This window comes from Camelus ferus, chromosome 9 (assembly GCF_009834535.1).
Source record: "Camelus ferus isolate YT-003-E chromosome 9, BCGSAC_Cfer_1.0, whole genome shotgun sequence".
Taxonomy (NCBI): Eukaryota; Metazoa; Chordata; class Mammalia; order Artiodactyla; family Camelidae; genus Camelus; species Camelus ferus.
In genome coordinates, this window is record NC_045704.1 from 23,651,026 (window position 1) to 23,668,450 (window position 17,425).

Here is a 17,425-nt window from a genome sequence, read left to right on the forward strand (position 1 = left end):
TTTAGTGAGCGCATCTCACAAACATAATATTGAGTGAAAGGAGCACAACATAAATGAGTACCTGTAATATGGCTGTATTTATATAAAGTTTAAAACAGGCAAAATTGGGGCACACACAGATTTTAAAACTAAGAAAAAAAAAAGTAAGGAAAAACATATAGCAAAAATGAGATTAATGATTATGTCTTAAGGGGTTGGGACTTCGGTGTTTCCAGGATATTGATTTTGTTCTATCTATTGACTTAGATGATAATTACATGGCATTTGCTTTATTATTAATTAAATTACTCATACTTGTTTTCTATGCTCTCCCCCAAATATCCACATCGTTTTATCAGTGAGGCTTACTTTGACTGTTCAAAATTGCTGTTCATTCATTTTTCCATATTCCTGATTCTCATTTCCTTGCTTTGTTATTTCTTCCATAGAAAATGTCACCTTCTAACAGACTATGTAATTTATTTATTATGTTGATTGGTTATTGTCTCTTCCGACCAGATTGACAAGGGCAGGGACTTTTTTCTGTTTTTGTTCACTGGTGTATCCCAAGCACTGAGAATAGCACCTGACACATAGTATTCAGTTAATTCAATAACTATTGGAGGAATTCAGTAATATATTGTACAGTTTTTAAAATTTAACAGTATCAGAAGAAGTATATAAAATGATATCTCAGCTCTGCATCGGAAAGGCTAGAAGGATTACACTGCACTGTTACGATGAGAGTCTGCCTAGACGTATTATATATGAGTAATAATGAACAGTTATGGTTTGTTTGTTTTTCTTTCCTGGTTTTCCTGTTGGCTTTTACTTCCAAAAGAGAAGGCCTGATCTTCAGAGTGGTTGGCCTTGGGTCATGGGACTTTATCTTATTATTGTTCATCTGAATAAGAATAGTTTTTTTAAAAAGGCCCTCCCAGCCACCCAGAGAAGAAATCCGTGAGCCAGATCCAGGTCAGGCAGGGCAGAACCTCTGGGGGAGTGGAGAAGAGGGACCTGGGAAAGGTTTGAAGTGACATCTCAGGAAACCCCATAAAAACATGACTCCAAAAAGTGAGCACGTCAACTTGGAAGTCAGGGCTGTGATGCAATCTGGGAGGATCAGAGCTGCAGACAGAAGTGTTTCAGAACCAGGCTGGATCCAGAGAGCTAGAGAAGGGACTGCAAGAGAGGTAGTGTATAAAGCTTGGAAGTTGACCAGCCAGTCATTGCTCCCGCCCTCTCAGAACCTCATCTCATCCCGAAGGAATTGAGTGGCCTCCGTATAAAAATTATATAAGAAAAGGGGAGAAAAATAGAAGTGTAGTTTTGCTACACGTGATGAAAATGCATCAGAGATAATGTTGCCACAAGGAGATCAAAATTGAAACCTATACTCCAAAGGGAATTGATAGGCTAGTAGGTAGACAGACAAGTAAGGAGGTAGACCAGTAGCCAAGTAGCTAATAAAACAATAATGCAGTAAAAGCTAGGAAGAAATACAAAAAAAGCAGAAACACAGATGGCCAGACAAAAGAGGATGTGAGTGGAACCAACACAACTCAGGGAAGAAATAGAAGGAAAAGGGAAACCATTTCAGAAATAGACTAAATTACAAGGAGCACAATGAGAAAGATATAAAAAAGCACGGTGAGGGACATAAAAGGTAGACATGAGGAAGGCAAGGACAAGGAGGCAGAAATCTATAAAAAGAATTAGTAGAAAGTGATAGAGATCCAACATACCTAAAGAAGAAATCAAAACATCCTGCTCCAAACAAGCATTCTTAAAACTTCGTATTGATGAACTTTTCTGAAATAAGTGAAGGGTTGAATCTACATGGTGAAAGGGCACATTATGAAAAACTGACCCAGCATGGACCTAGAAAATTGACTCCAAGACCTTTGACTTTAAGATAAAGTCTTGGACACACAGGCCAAAGATGAAGACATAAGAAAAAGCAAATCATGTTGGCATCACACTCCTCAGCGGCAGCACTGAATGCCAACAGTGGAACCCCTTCTACAAATATTCAAGGAAAGAGTATGAGCCAAGGATGTTTCCATCCAGCCAGGCTGCCCTTCTGACTGTTTTGACTATGTATGAATTCTGGGAACATTTTTTCCATAAACCTGAGGATCAGTCAACTTGAGTTCAGCTAAGAGATGACTGAGCAAATTTCAGAAAAGTACCGCTCATGAGCAAAGAATATATTTAACTGTGAACTAGAACTTTTTTTAAAAAAGCAGGGATAAGGCTGATGGAATAAAATGTGTTTTCTGATAATGTAGAAATACTACAACTAAGGGAAAAATGATAAGTGAAGGGTTGGGAAGGGAGGTGGAGAGTGGCATAAACTTGCTGATTGCTTCATCTGTTAATAACTAAGAGGTCCAAGGATATCGTTTAAAGATGGAAAGTCAAGTAGGAGCTCAAGCAGATTTAAGTGGGGGAAGAATGAAGAAAAGGTTATCATGAGCTAACACTGTGTTACTTTTGATAAGTGAAGGGACTAAGGCCATGTAATATAAAGGCATAAAAATGAAAGTAACCACAAGAAGCAAAAGAGATCCATTCCTAAGTAGCAAAATTACAACAGCAACAAAAGCATAAAAACAAAGAAAATGGATTACATTACAGTCTTTAAAAATGTCTGTAGATAATAAGACATAAAGCAACAAATCTGCCATATAAGTAAATGTAAATGAGCTTAATTCACCCATTAGAAGACAGTTTTAGATTACAAAACAAAACACTATTCCATGTCAGAACCAAGAGATAATCAGAAACAGTATTTCAGAAAGATTAAAAATAAAAGGATGAATGAAGATAATACAGATTTATGCGAACGAAAAGAAAGCAAAGTTTCAGCCTTTACATTTGGTGAGAGAGAATTCAGGCCAAAAGCACTAAATGAGACTAAAAAAAGAGGGAAAAAAAGACAGAGGCCTTAATAATGCCAAAGATTACAATTAATAATATATGGTTGTTATGAATATGCACTAAATGATGCAAAGCAAACTTTATAACTACAGGAGATTCAAAGGGAAATGGAAACAGTGATAATGGGATCTCTCTTCTATATATATAGAAATATATATTCTCTGTGTGTATATGTATAGAATATTCAAAAATTGATCATAGACTGGCTACGAAAAAAAGTCTCAATAAACTCCTAAAGCAGAAATAAGGCAGACATTTGTTGATCAAAAAGATGAATACCAGAAGTTAATAAACAAAATCAGAAAGCAAAAAATGTTCTTTCACCTGAAAATGTAAAACTGCACAGTAAACTAATTCCTGGGTCAGAGGGGATACATAAATTGAATGTCATAATTTCTAAAGAGAGCTGAATCTGTGTGAACTGTAAGTCAGAATCCACGTGACAGCAGTTTTGGGACTGCTTAGTGGGAAGTTCACTAGCCTTAAATACTATCCAGTGAAAATGTGAGAAGGAAAGTAAATAAATCGGGCTTTTATCTCAGTCATCTGTTTACCAGTAGAGTGTGACAGACCTTGCCAGGTCCTTTGGTTTTACATTTATTTGTAGCATGTAAAAAACTAGGCATGAAACAAGTTAGCAATTTGCTTTTATCATACTTGAAATTCTTTTCTTACTTTCCATATAACTTTTGTGATCCAGACTTGCCCTCCCAGATCAGACCTAGGCAGGGCTTCCTCAGTTCGGTGGGCTGTGACAGCCCAAGGAGTGGGCAGGGAATGTATTCAGGAAGCCATCCACTTGGGCCACGGGCAGCATCCCCTCACTCAGAGTCTGTCCTCCTCCCCCAGGGGTACAAGAAGCAGGCGGCACTGAAACTGGATGACATGAGTCACCGTCTGACAGAGCAGGAGGAAGACTTTGCCAGCAAGACAGCTCAGTACCGGCAGGAGATGAGGCACCTCCATCGGATGCTGCAGGACAAGCAGGATGTCCTGGACAAGGCGCTGCAGCAGAAAAGGTCTGGCTGCCCCAGCCCCGTGGAATGTGTTTGTTTTTTAAATGTTTGGTGGCATTTTCCAGTGAAACCCTCTGGACCTGTTTTGTTTATTTGATTGCCTGTTTTTGTTTTTACATTTTAGTTTTATCTGATTTTACTATTGGTCTCGATTTTTATTTGTTCCTCATTTTTTTAAATTTTTTTAAAAGATTTCCCCCCAGCAATTGACATATAACATTGTGTAAGTTTAAGGTGTACAGTGTGGTAATTTGATATACTTACGTATTGTGAAATGATTACAGTAGGTTAGTTAACGTTATCCTTCACCTCATATAATTACTGTTTTGTTGCTGCTGCTGCTATGGTGAGAATATTTGAGACCTGCTCTCTTAGCAGCTTCCAAGTATACAGTACAATACTGTTCACTACAGCCCCCATACTGTACATTGGATTCCAGGTCTTCCTTCTCTTTAATCCCTCCTTTAAAGGTTCCTGTTATTTGAATATGGGACTTCCTAAATCAATCCAGTCTTCTCATTGTCCTTCCCTTTTTTCCTCCTCTTTTCCATCTCTTTGATATTTTTGTTTTATTTCATTCTCTTGGGAAAGTTTATTGGCTTTGATTGAATGTTTTATTTCTGCTATAATTCTTTTTCATTTGAGAACTTTAAAATTTTGGATTCGTCCCTTTCTGGAAGATCACAGTCATGAGATCATGGGTATATTGTGTGCTCTGTGGCTGTAAGGGTCTGTCAGTTACACTTTGTCATTTAAACATGTGCTAGAGGAGGCCTTGCTAGTGTATTGAAGACACTCGGGAACATCGCACATTTGCTGAAGGTATACCTGGTGTTCCCGTCACGTTGTCTGTGTTTCACATTTAAGCTGGACTTTTCAGAGTGGCTGTGTTGTCTTTGACAGACTGGAACATAAACTGATGCTTGCAGAACAATCATAATGACACTGGGCTGTGGTTTTCTTCAGGTTATAGTAGGATCCATGTATTTGATACCAAGCAGAATGCAGATAGCGGTTTATGTTTTCTCTCAGCCAGATGCTTCCTACTGCCAAGCAAAATGAAGTCTTATCCAACAGGTTTTCTGTAATCACAGAAGTTCTTACCACCACAAATGGTGATTTTGTGAAAGTTGGGCCGATACCAAGTTTCTTGTCAGATAGGAGGTTTAGAATTGCATTAATAAAATGGAACTTTGATTTTTACTTTCTCTCTTATTCCATGTTGGGTTCTTTTGCCCTTTAATGATTTGAAAGTTAAGCATTCTATTTCTGTTCTTCTAGTGGTTACCCTTGAAATTTCACTATAATTATCATTATACTTAATTATACTATACTATACTTAACATTAAATTATGCTATACTTAACATTATACTATACTATATTATATCATACTTAGCATTAAAAAAATCTAAAATTAATCAGCATCTCTACATTTCTACCCCCAAATGCAAGATCTAATGCTCTAATCTAATTATTTCTCACTCGGTTTATATGTTGTTGTCTAGTGTCATTACATGTCGATACAGATCTGTGAAAGTGAAACGCAAAATCTATTTTATATCATTATTTTTAGCCCCAGAAATCACATACTACTAGTTTTCATATAGTGTTTTTATTTTGACTTACATAAAGTGTGCCAGTTTCTTTGCTTACTATTCTTTTTTGCATCTCAGACCTTACTTCTTCCTAAACTACACACTTTAGAAGCTTCTTTAGTGAGAGTAAGCTTTCTCAGGTTTTGTTTTTCTGAAAATGTGTGCATTTTGCCCTCATGCGTGTGAGCTGATTTTTACTGGGTACAGAATTCTACCTCGACGGTCTCAGCATATTCCACTGTCTTCTCTGTTTCATTACTGCTGTTGAGAAATTTTTTATCATTTTTAAAACTAGATGTTCCATCATTTCTCTTGCCTCTTTTAAGGTCTCATCTGTCTCTTGTAGTCTGCAGTTTCACTGTGTTTAACTATGGATTTCTTTTTACTTGTCTACTTGGTATAAGTTATTCTCTTACATTTATAATTTTATCTTTCCTTACTTCTAGAAAATTCTCACTTGCTATCTCTTAAAGTAAATCTTTTCTCCTGTTTCCTTTTGGAACTCAGATTAAACGTATGTCAGACCTTCTTATTGAATCTTCCATGTTTTCTATCACCTTGTTTTTCTGGTCTACATTTTGGGTAATTCTCAATATTTCTGTTTTTACTAATTCTCTGTTTGTTTTCAAGGTACTGGGTTTTTGTTTTTGTTTTTTTGCAGGGGGAGGCAGTTAGGTTTATTCTTAGAGGAGGTACTGGGGATTGAACCCAGGACCTTCTGCACGCTAGGCATGCGCTCTACAATGCACTGTTTTACCCAGCCATTGCGTTTTTAATTTCAACAACTGTGTATTTCAATTTCAGAAATACTGTCTGGTTCTTTTGGAAAATCTGTCTAGTCGTTTTTAAAATAAATTCTTGGTCTTTCCTTATTTTTAATACATCTTTTATTTCTTTTAACATTTCATTCATAGTTCTTTTGTATTCTGTGTGTGGCAGTTTCATTACCTGGAATTTGGGGGTCTGAAATCTGGTTTTGTTGACTCTTGCCCTATGTGGCTTATTTTGTTCTATGAACAGTAATTTTTTACTCTGAACCCATGTGTGGGTTGAATTTAGTCTGTGGAGTCCTGGGGGCCTGGATTGAGGGTGTTTTTCTCCAGAGAGGATTTGCGTTTGCCTCTCTTTGATGCCAGAGAGTATTTCCAACCTGGAGTCACTTTAATTTTATTACTAATTTAAAAAATAGTCTACAGTAATGTTCTTCTTCTTTTTTTAATATAAAAGGACTTTGCAAATATCCACAATGCCATTATTACATTTATATGAATGTATAGTTTCTTAATATATATTTTTCTGAACTGCCCTCTGGGTGGCTTCCTCTGCACAATATTTCACTCTACTAATTCTCTTTTTGTCTGTGTACTTCTAACCCATCCATTGAGTTTTTTTCCCTGATTGTCTCGAAAATGTCTTTTAACTTTTGGTTCACTCCAGTTAAGGCCTGAGGATGCTCCACAGTGGGGAACAGTGTAGATTCAAACCCCAGATTCATTTGAGAACAGGCCAGTGTCCACAGTCCCCAAGGAACCTCTTGGAGATTTCTTTTGATGATTGGCAGATTTTCCACCCACCCAACCATCCTTTCTTTGAGGGGTCTTCACATGTCTCCACTTACCTGCCTAATTCTGGGAGACATAGTTCAGAGTGTTTCCAGGAAGAAGAAAAGCATGGATATGAGTGAGCCCTGGGGTTTTCTGGCACCCCAGTTTGCGTGGGCCCAAGACTAGTCTCCATTCTACAAAAATTTGGGTTTCCAGCATGGGCTTTTGTCCTCAAAGCAATACCAACGTTTTATTTGCCTACCTCCATGGTTTCGATTTAGTCTTCATTTTTTTTTTTCTGCCCTTATAGATTTCCTATTCTCTTTGTTTTGAGCTCAGCTATACATTAATATGTATCAAACATCTGGGTATTCTGTGTCAGAAAACAGAAGCCTGGGGACTTTCTAGACAGTGTAATTAAACAGTGTCCAGCACACAGCGGGCCTCACAGGCCTTGGAAGAAAACAGCAGTTCACAAGAAAAGTGACACTGGACAAGTGGCCATGTCCCCAGCCTCCCTGAATCTCCGTGTTCTCTGTGTTAAACAGCAGCCCTAAGTTCCCCTGGTAATCCAGTTTCTGACATTTTCCATGACCGTCTGGCAGTGTCTGTGAAGGAGCTGGCCGCCCCAGCCCTGCCATCCTGCGCAAGGCCTGCTCCTCCTCCCAGGCTCAGGCCAGCTTTTCCACCCTCCTTGGGGCCCACTGTCCCGGGAGGTGGTGGCTGGTATGCCACTCTGCTCCCCCAGTGGACCACAGCCCTGTGAGGACACGTGTACCTTGTCTGCCCTGTTTCCTCAAACCCCCAGCGTGGGGCCCGTCACAGAGTCCTTGCTCGGGACTTGCCTTTTCTCACAAGCTTGGTTCCTCTTGGTCCCCGCGTGGTCTGGGCCAGTCTGTCCTGGGTTATGACCCCCACTCCCCACGGTCTGCTCCTCACCCCACTACCTCACTCTGTGTCTGGGCCCATCAGTGGCTCTGTGGGTGGGAGGCTGTGAAAGGTCGCTGAGTGTTGGCAGGTCACAGTGGGGACAGGCAAAGGGGACACAGGGCCCTGCCGTGTGGGCGCCCACAGCCAGGCCACTGTGCTGTCAGTCAGCTACCACAGGGATTATATTTTATTTTTGAACACGTTAATGCTAACAGAGAACAAGGGTGTGTGTGCACTGGTGCCAAAACAGAGGAAAAGGCAAAACACAGAGAGGAAAGCTAAGAAGTCGCTTCCAGCCTGTGCCTTTGTGTTTTTTCTATTTCCAGGGACCCCCGTGCTTCGCTCACACTGCGAGTCTTTGCCTCAGAACCCAAACACAGTGGACTCTGTTCTCTGACCTTACACATTCTTCCAGTTGGGTTCTCGCTACTTTAGGATTCATAAAGGCTTTATAAATATTTTTTTTAATTGTGTTATTTAAAAATTTTCCCTTGTTTTGTTTCTTTCTCTCAGAGAAATAGAAGGCGAGCTTGACATTGTGTGGGAGTCCACCTCCAAGGAAAACCAAAGGATCCGAGAGCTGCTCCAGGCCACCCTGGAGAGGACGGGCCCAGGGGACACTGCCAGAGCTTTCAAGGACCCCTGCCTGGATGGCATCTCTCAGGGGGACGTGCTGGATGGCTGCAGCTTCAGCTACTGTGACGTGAAGCCACCTCCCACCACCCGCCAGGGTCTGCGGGAGCCCCTGGGCTAGGGCCCCCTCGGCCGGAGGGGCCCGCCTGGCCCAGGCCCGGGGCGGGTGGCGGGGGCAGAACCCCCCACCGCTGCGGTGTCTCTTCTCCTCAGGGCAAGGAAGGAATGAACTGTCTCAGAAATTCAACGCACTTTTTACATTTCGCTTTATTTTTAAAAAGTGCTGCTGAACTGTACTCAGCCAGGGCACGTCCTCTGACCCCGTTGCCAGGGAGCCGGGCTCTGTGAGACCCGGTGCTCAGGCTGACAGCTGACCTGAGGGCTGGCCTGTCTCCGGGCTCCTAGGTCTGCAGCTGGGAAAGCGCCGGAGGGCACGGCCGGCGGGAGCGCGCGCTCGGCCTGTGTGTCCGATGAGTAAGTTGAATTGGATGAGTCTCGGGTGGAAGCAGTCACAGTGATATCTGTGCATTAACTCTGGGTGCTATTTCATTGTTTGGTTAAAAAAAAAAAAAAAAAAAAAAAAAACAGGTGCTGATCCTCATGCCCCAGTAAGTTGTGCAGAACCTGTCCTGTCTTCCCTTCCCCCCAAGCCCTTCTCTGTCCTCCTGGGGAAGGTCATTTTTCTGTGACCACGTAAGCTTTCTCCCTCTTTGAGAGCCCTGACTTTGATCATCCAGGTGGGGTCCCTGCCCTACTGCCACCACCGAGAAGGATGCCAGGGGCCGCGCCACCTCCTCAGGTAGACCATCCCTGCCTCTCGGGACCAGTCGCGGGGACATCCTGGCAGTGATGCCAGCCGTCTAGGGCTGCTTGTCCCCGGCACGCTGGGAGAACGCAGGGACGTCTGCTACGAAGGACCCTCAACAGTGGTACGGAGGGTAGATCCCATCGCATCCTTCACAGAACCCCTCATAGCTGAGGCCTGTGTCAGTTTAGGTGTGCACTTAGGTCCAGTGTTGGCCCCTGGTCATGTATAAAAGTTGCTCTTTGGTTGCTAGGTATGAAGTCGAGATGGGAAATCATTGTTCTTTTAGATTTCATTAAAATTGTTCAACAGTTAAAGAATTGTAATTTATTTTTGTTTTACCAGAAGCAGAAAGACTCACCAGGATTTAATATTATGTATCATCTCCTAGGAGATGACCTAGCGAATAACTTTGATGCTATTTCAGGGGAATTTGTGCCAGCTGTCTAATAATCCGTAGACAGGCTGAAAGGTGGCAGCAGCCCCGTGAGTCTCTTGCCTCCAGACCGATGCTCAGGAGCTGGCTTCCCCGTGGGACACTGCTGTTGTCACATCACCTAGAGAACCACTTCTGTTGTCCCTTCTCCTGCCTTCAGGGAGAACATTTCTTTCCCTTGAGAAATGAATGTTTGTACATTTCTGCTTCGTCACATGTTACAGATACACTTTGCAAGTTCAGTGACCTCAGGACCTCATCATGGCCCAGCAGGGGTGGGATTGTGCAGTGCTTGGGCTCTGCCGGCCTCCCGCTGGGCGCTGCAGGAAATGGGCAGACAAGCTCAGAGTCCAGGATGCAGAGGAGGGCAAAGCAGGCGAGATGGCAAAAAATGATGCAGTGCGAGGCACCGAGCCCAGCCTCGAGCTGGACCATCCCGGACCTTGCAGTGTGGACAGGGTCTCAGGAGATGGAGGAGGCAGAGGGGGCTGTGTGAACAGCAGGAGGGGCTCTGGGGCCGGAGGTTGGGGTGGGCGATGAGGCCTGACTGCTGGGAGGGGGCCCCTGTTCCTCTGCGTCCTGTAGGTTTCCAGTCTGAGTGGGAACTGGTGTCATTCTCTCTTGGTCCTGGTGAGTCTTTACATGGTGCTAGAATGGTCCTGGTCAGGTTGAAAGTAACCCAAGGCAGACAGTTAGATAACGTGACCCAGGAAGTCAAGAGAGCCCTGCTGCCCTTGGCACTATTTAAAAGCAGCCGTGGGGATGTCAGGACTGGGTGGAGAGAGGGGGCCCGAGTGTGGGCGTGGCTGTGGATTTGGCATTGACCGCGGGCGAGAGGCTGTCCTGTCTTCCAGTCGTCCCTTGCAGAGGGGTGGTGGGATCAGAAGAGACCCCTTTGCCCCTCAACCTCTGAGAAGAATGGGAGAGACCCCACCCTTTTCCAACAGTTGAAATCTTCGTAGACCAGTGGTCATCTAACGCTAAGGAGAGGGAGGAAATTCTGGATTTTGTTAGTTATGATGTAAATATATTTATTCAGCAGCTATGCTGTGAATGCTTATGTATGTGCTGTTTGTTGAGAACAATGGCAGTGACGAAAACAAATGTAACTTCAGAGCCACGAGCTTCCAGAACGGGCAGATCTCAGTGCAGTCACGGGAAAGCTGACGTGTGTGCTGGAGCACGTGGGTATGCGAACCTGCCTTTCCAGCTATAAATTTTATGAAATGTAGATATAGGTCAGATATTTCTGATGAAAATCTAGCACCCACATTCAGATGTGCTATAACCATAAATGTATGCCAGATTTTGAAGTCTTACTATGAAGAAATAGATGTATGCAATGTCTCACTAATGCTTTTTATATTGGTTTTATATTGATACCACTTTTATACATTGGGTTAAATAAAGTGTTGTTAAAATTGATTTCACCGGGGGTTTGTATTACTTTTTTAAAAATGTGGGCACTGGAAAACTTTAAATCCCACATGTGGCTCCCATTATATTTCTCTTGGACAGTGCTGCCTAGACCTAAATGTGAAAAGCAAAACTAAGCTTCTAGAAGATACTTCATGACTTTACGAGGGAGGGAGAAGGGAGAGGGGGAGAGAGAAGGGAAGAGCAAGGCGAGCCTCAGCCAGCTCCCCAGGCCTTGCAGGCCCCCAGCCCTGCTCCCGCCAGCCAGGGCTTGTGAACTGTCCACTCGTCTCCTTCCGATTGGGTGACTGTCACCTCCTTGACTTAATCAGCTGGGCTCAGTGTGTGGCCTTTACCTCCATTTGAAAGGACTTTAGACACTCCCAGATACTCCAGACCAGAAGTCTAGATCACTCTGGGCAACTTCTCTGTCTCTACAAGGCTTTCCCGTCGGCAGTGAAGACTCCTCGGGGTGAGACACTTCTGAACCCCACGTTCTCTCCTCTCCGTGGAGAGCCCAGCCCCTGACGCGCTGCCCGCCTCCAGACTGGCTGCCACCCCATCTGCTATAGCGCCCGGTCTGGTGCTGCACACCCTGGCAGCTCCCAGCTCGGCAGAGCCACTGTCCCTGTGGGTTCAGGGATGCTGTGCTCTCCTGGCTCCGTCCATTCCTTAAATACTGGGTCCTCGGACCCTGTCTCTTCTCACCCCGTGCTCCCCTTGGATGTGCCCAAAATTCACACACCCAAGTTCCCTCCACAGCCCTGGTGTGCTTCAGTCCTGGGACCACTGGCCCTGATTAAATAAGAAGTTTAATCAAAGACAGAAGCTGTTATGTAGACACTGAGAAAGTGTATAAGCAGCTCATGATAGAATGGACCATTCACAAAGCATTTGACAGATCTGAGCAGGGTCACCCCGTGAGGTTGCGTGATTCGTGTACTGTGCAAAGGCACCCAGCCAACCAGTGAGGGGGTTGGAATCTCGCCCAGACTCCTCTCACCAAATGTGTCCTGGAGGAAGAGGCCTCTTGTTCCTCATACCTCCCCACACCATGAGCCCATGGCACTATGTCCCCTTAGAGAAGGCTCCCTTTATTTTTTTATTTTGACTTTTCAGGGGGGTGGTAATTAGGTTTATTTATTTAATGTAGGTACTGGGGGTTGAACCCAGAACCTTGTGCATGCTAAGCACCCACTCTACCACCGAGCTGTACCTTCCGCCTCAGAGAAGTTTTTTAAAAGCTGCAGAGAAATGGACCTCTTGAGATCCTGTGCCTTCCTAATCCTGAGCTGTCATATTTATTATTGTTATTTACTGTTGAAGGGAAGCAAAATTTGCCACCCCAACATATCTCTTTGGCATGAGGATTATTTCAGGCTGATTATTTATAAGAAACCGAGACTCGGGGTGGGGGGGCCTTTCTTTTTACCTTCCCCTTAGCTGCTTAAAGACTTTAGATCAAGGGCCTGTTCCAGGCACAGAGCTCTCACCAGAGATAGCTGCAAAGAGTGTGGGCCAGGTGGTGGGGGAAGCTCAGCAGGGCCTGGAGATCAGAGTCCACTGTGGCTCCCATTGTCCCAGTAAGGCACAGAAAATATTTATTTACCAAACATTTGCTTTTCCATCCCCCTGTGAATTGCCTTCCTCCCCCTTGAAGTCCTAAACCACTGCCCCCAACATCCTCTCCTGTCTTTGGCTGAAGATGTGATTTAAGGCGAGGGCTTTGAACATTTTGGTGAGTTGCTCATTTTTTCCTGGGTCTCTCCAGGTATACATGTTATTAAAATTTTGTGTGATTTTCTCCTGTTAACCTGCCTCATATCAACTTCATTCCCAGACCAGCCAGAAGAACCTAGAGGGGCAGAGGGAGATTTCTCCCTTCCTGACAGTTGGCGTAGTCGGCAGGATTCAGCGTTCCTGTCTGGACAGTAACTCAGCCTGAAACTACTGTAGCTAAGATCCTGGACACCTGACAAAAGCCGGCAGAAGGTGAGAATTCTTACCGTGTCAGTCAGTCTCCTCGGATCTCTGCCCCCAGGATCCGCTGGAAAAGAGAGTGTTAGGAGTCTTTTATCTCTTTTCTAGAATTAGATTCGCAGAAGAAAACATTCGTGGAGCTAGTTCCTTGGACTCAGCAACTCTTGGGAAATTTGGAAGGGTATTCATGGTGTGCTGACCCTTTTCCTCCCAGCAATGGTCCCTGTTCTTCTTTGTGTTCTGCCTTTTGTGTCCTTTGTCATAAGCAGGAAAACCATTGGTCTGATCAGGTTTTCCTTTTGTCTTGCTCTGTGTCTTGAGAGCTTGGCTTGTTGACCAGTGAGAAAACGCTCCCTGGCCTCTGCCATCCGGGAGGTGCACATAATGGTGGGCCTTTGGCAAGACTCTGAGCGGTCTCTTCCCTTGGCCGTGCTCTCAGGGCAGTTTGTCAGAAGGGGTCCCAGTCCATAAGAGGCCTTTGTCATCTCCAGCTTCCTTGCTTTGTTAGTGTTAACAGCACACCACCCTTACCACCTGTGCAACAAAGGTCTTTGTTTTCTTAGACTATTTTCGGGTATAAGTTTTCTGGATCTTGTGAGGGCTGAATCCTTTGCATTCCCTTGTGGGGCACTTCTTCACCCATGGTCAAGTCATAACAAGGCTTCCTGGTTTGAGTCACTGTTAAGATTCTACTCATCACTGGCCACACAATGGATCCTTTGAATTGGAAAAACTTAGAAATTGGTGAATTTTTTAAAGACCTCATCATAAACAGCTGTTTTATTGGTCCCTGTGGAAAGACCAAATTAAAAGAAATATAATGGTTTACCTTAAGAACTCCCTGAATGAGAAAAAAAAAATCGGGAAGCCCTGTTCGGGGTTTGGTCTGAGCGAACCGTTATGGGTCTTACAAGACACTAATAAAAAAGTTAGGTTAATTAAGAGAATGGGAAGAAGCCAAGGAGAAAGGCAAAGAGACTCATCCCAGCAAGGTGGAAATTTTTTAAGAGTTGTTAAGAAATAAGGTAAATAAAGCAAATATTAAAAGTGGTAGAATAAAGAGGAATCAGAAAGGGAAGAGTTGCAGGACTTGTCCCAGCAGGATGAAAATCTTTAGATGGTTATTTTAAAATGGGATAAATAAAACAGACATTGATGGGATTAAAACAAAGGTTTTATTTTATTATCTATTTGTTTATTTATTTGTTTGTTTGTTTAAAGTATAGTCAGTTACAATGTGTCCATTTCTGGTGTACAGAACAATGTCCCAGTCATGCATATACATACATGGATTCATTTTCATATTTTTTTCATCAAAGGTTGTTACAAGATATTGAACATAGTTCCCTGTGCTATAGAGAAGAAACTTTTTTAAATCTATTTTTATATATAGTGGCTAACATTTGTAAATCTTCATCTCCCAAATTTATCCCTTCCCACCCCCTCTCCCCAGTAACTCTAAGATTGTTTACTATATGTGTGAGTCTGTTTCTTCTTCGTAGATGAGTTTACTAGTGTCCTTTTTTTTTTTTGGATTCTGCATATGAGTGTATCATATGGTATTTTTCTTTCTCTTTCTGGCTTGCTTCACTTAGAATAATGATTTCTAGGTCCATCCATGTTGCTGGAAATGGCATTATTTTATTATGTTTTATGGCTGAGTAGTATTCCATTGTATAAATATACTACAACTTCTTTATCCAGTCATCTGCTGATGGACATTTAGGTTGCTTCTACATCTTGGCTATTGTATATAGTGCTGCTATGAACATTGGGGTGCATGTATCTTTCCAAATTAGAGTTCCCTCCAGATATATACCCAGAAGTGGGATTGCTGGATATATGGTAAGTCTATTTTTAGTTTTTTGAGAAATCTCCATACTATTTTCCATAATGTCTTCACCAAACTACATTCCCACCAACAGTGTAGGAGGGTTCCCTTTTCTCCACACCCTCTCCAGCATTTATTGTTCATGGACTTTTGAATAATGGCCATTCTGACTGGTGTGAGGTGATACCTCATTGTAGTTTTGATTTGAATTTCTCTGATAATTAGTGATACTGAGCATTTTTTCATGTGCCTATTGGTCATTTGTCTTCATTGGAGAATTACTTGTTTAGGTCCTCTGTCCATTTTTGGATTGGGTTGTTTGGTTTTTTTGTTATTAAGTTGTACAAGCTGTTTTATATATTCTGGAAATTAAGCCTTTGTCAGTCACATCATTTGCAAATATTTTCTCCCATTCTGTAGATTGTCATTTTGCTTTGCTTATAGTTTCCTTTCCTGTGCAAAAGTTTACAAGTTTAATTAGGTCCCATTTGTAAATAAACAATAATTGCTCTTATTTCTATTGCCCGGGTAGACTGCCCTAGGAGAACATTGCTAAGATTTATGTCAGAGAATGTTTTGCCCATGTTCTCTTCTGGGAGATTTATCGTGTCTTGTCTTATATTTAAGTCTTAAAAAAACAAAGGGTTTAAAACAGCACTGCCTAAGGCTGGATGAGCCAAAAGGACCCCCTGTTGGTCCCCCAACATTAAAGGACCCCAAACAAGTCTGCTGTATTTACCCCAGTTTGGTGAAATTTTAAAAGCCAGAAGGAAAAAATTATAGTGAGAAACCTGACCAGCAATTGCTTGAGGCAACAGTTAAGCCAATTAAATTAAAAATTGAAAAAGGACCTGGGTCCCTTGGCTCCATCCCTCACTGGGGAATGAAAGCCTTTTACACAAAAGTGAGTAAAATGACTATGCGATGGAGAGAAGTTTCCAGTTTCCCTTGATGCAGGAGTCCCACAACTGTGGTACCAAGGCCCACTGGTGGAAACCTGACTTTGGCTACACTTCGACTGAGAAAATGTAAAAATGTAAGGATTGAAAGGATTATTAAGGTGGGAATGTTTGAGTGGATGTTACGTGAAGAGGTTATACCAAACTGCCTAAATGTTTTATGGGAATGGATGTTCTGGCTGGCTGGGAACACTTCCCCTACCTAGTATTGTAAGGCCAAGACTTGTTGATGGGGTTCTGGTGGAAACTGTGGTTAGCGGTATTAGAGGTGATGGAATTGAGGTGACAGTTTGTAAGAGAATTAGTGTATCTGAACAGGCAGTGTGTAAGGTGTTTGTGTCTCCTTTGCCTGAATGTATTGTGGGGAAGGACATTGTGTCTCACTGGAGAATGTTTCCCCTGCCTAATGTTGTAAGATAAGGCATGTAAACCCACCCCTCAGGCAATGTTAATTGAACAAAGGAAACCTATAGAGTTGCCTGAACCCACACAGTGTGAGGTGGAAGCTAGTGACTGTTTCGATATGATAATTTTTCTACCTCTGAATGGTATTACCAAAACTAACTTGTAAAAGAGCTCTATTTAATTTAGGCTTAAAAGTAAATGCTTATCTATTCTACAATTTTGAAATCCCGTCTATCCCTTCCCACCCTCCACCCCCTTGGCAACCTGATTATAAATCAATAAAAAATGTTAAAAAAAAAATTTTTTTTTAAAAAGTAAATGCTTATGAATTTCAAATAATTCTAAATCGCAGACGTATAATAGAAAGTAACCCAAATGTTTTTCAAGTTCATACGATCTAAGATTAACCTTTAGTAAATAAAAACAAATTTAAAGTTATTGGTTTAATTAAAATAGGCATGTCTTTAGAGTTATCAGTATTAAATGTAAAACTTTTATTCTACCTAGGTTTACCAAAAGTCAAATAAGTTCATGTTATCTCTGTTACAAAATTTGTCAGCAAGAAAAATAGCCTGGTTGACTTTGTCTAATGTCTCACGATGTTTTCATAGATAATCTTCACGTAATTATTGGCAACAAATGACTTTGATGGATGTGAGTGAGATAAAACTTAAAGTTAGCTTACAAAATCTTTTGGTAACTAAAAACTAGAGTTTTGCTAAGTTAAATGATGGGAATTCATTGAATGTCTAGATAATTTCCAAATAAGATAAAATACTGAGACATTACTTGCTAATTAAGTATACCTACTTTTGTCTTATTATAGAAAAACTAAAGATGTTTGGGTCCATTAGAAACATATCTTGTACCACACTGAAAAAAAATTACACTATGAGGAAATATGTTTCTAGAAACTATAAAATGTATTCATAAGTTTGCCAATCAAAAAAAT

The 17,425-nt window shown here is 42.1% G+C and overlaps 1 protein-coding gene across 1 annotated transcript in view; it reads left to right on the top strand.

The window, feature by feature from the left end:
* Nucleotides 1-11,307, top strand: part of CEP89 (centrosomal protein 89) — a 67,349-nt gene extending 56,042 nt beyond the window's left edge. Inside the window, 2 exon segments of the mRNA XM_032486201.1 lie at nt 3,772-3,941; nt 8,522-11,307. Of these exon segments, the coding sequence (XP_032342092.1) occupies nt 3,772-3,941; nt 8,522-8,762 (411 nt within the window). The 3' untranslated portion in view covers nt 8,763-11,307.
* Nucleotides 11,308-17,425: the final 6,118 nt, after the last annotated feature.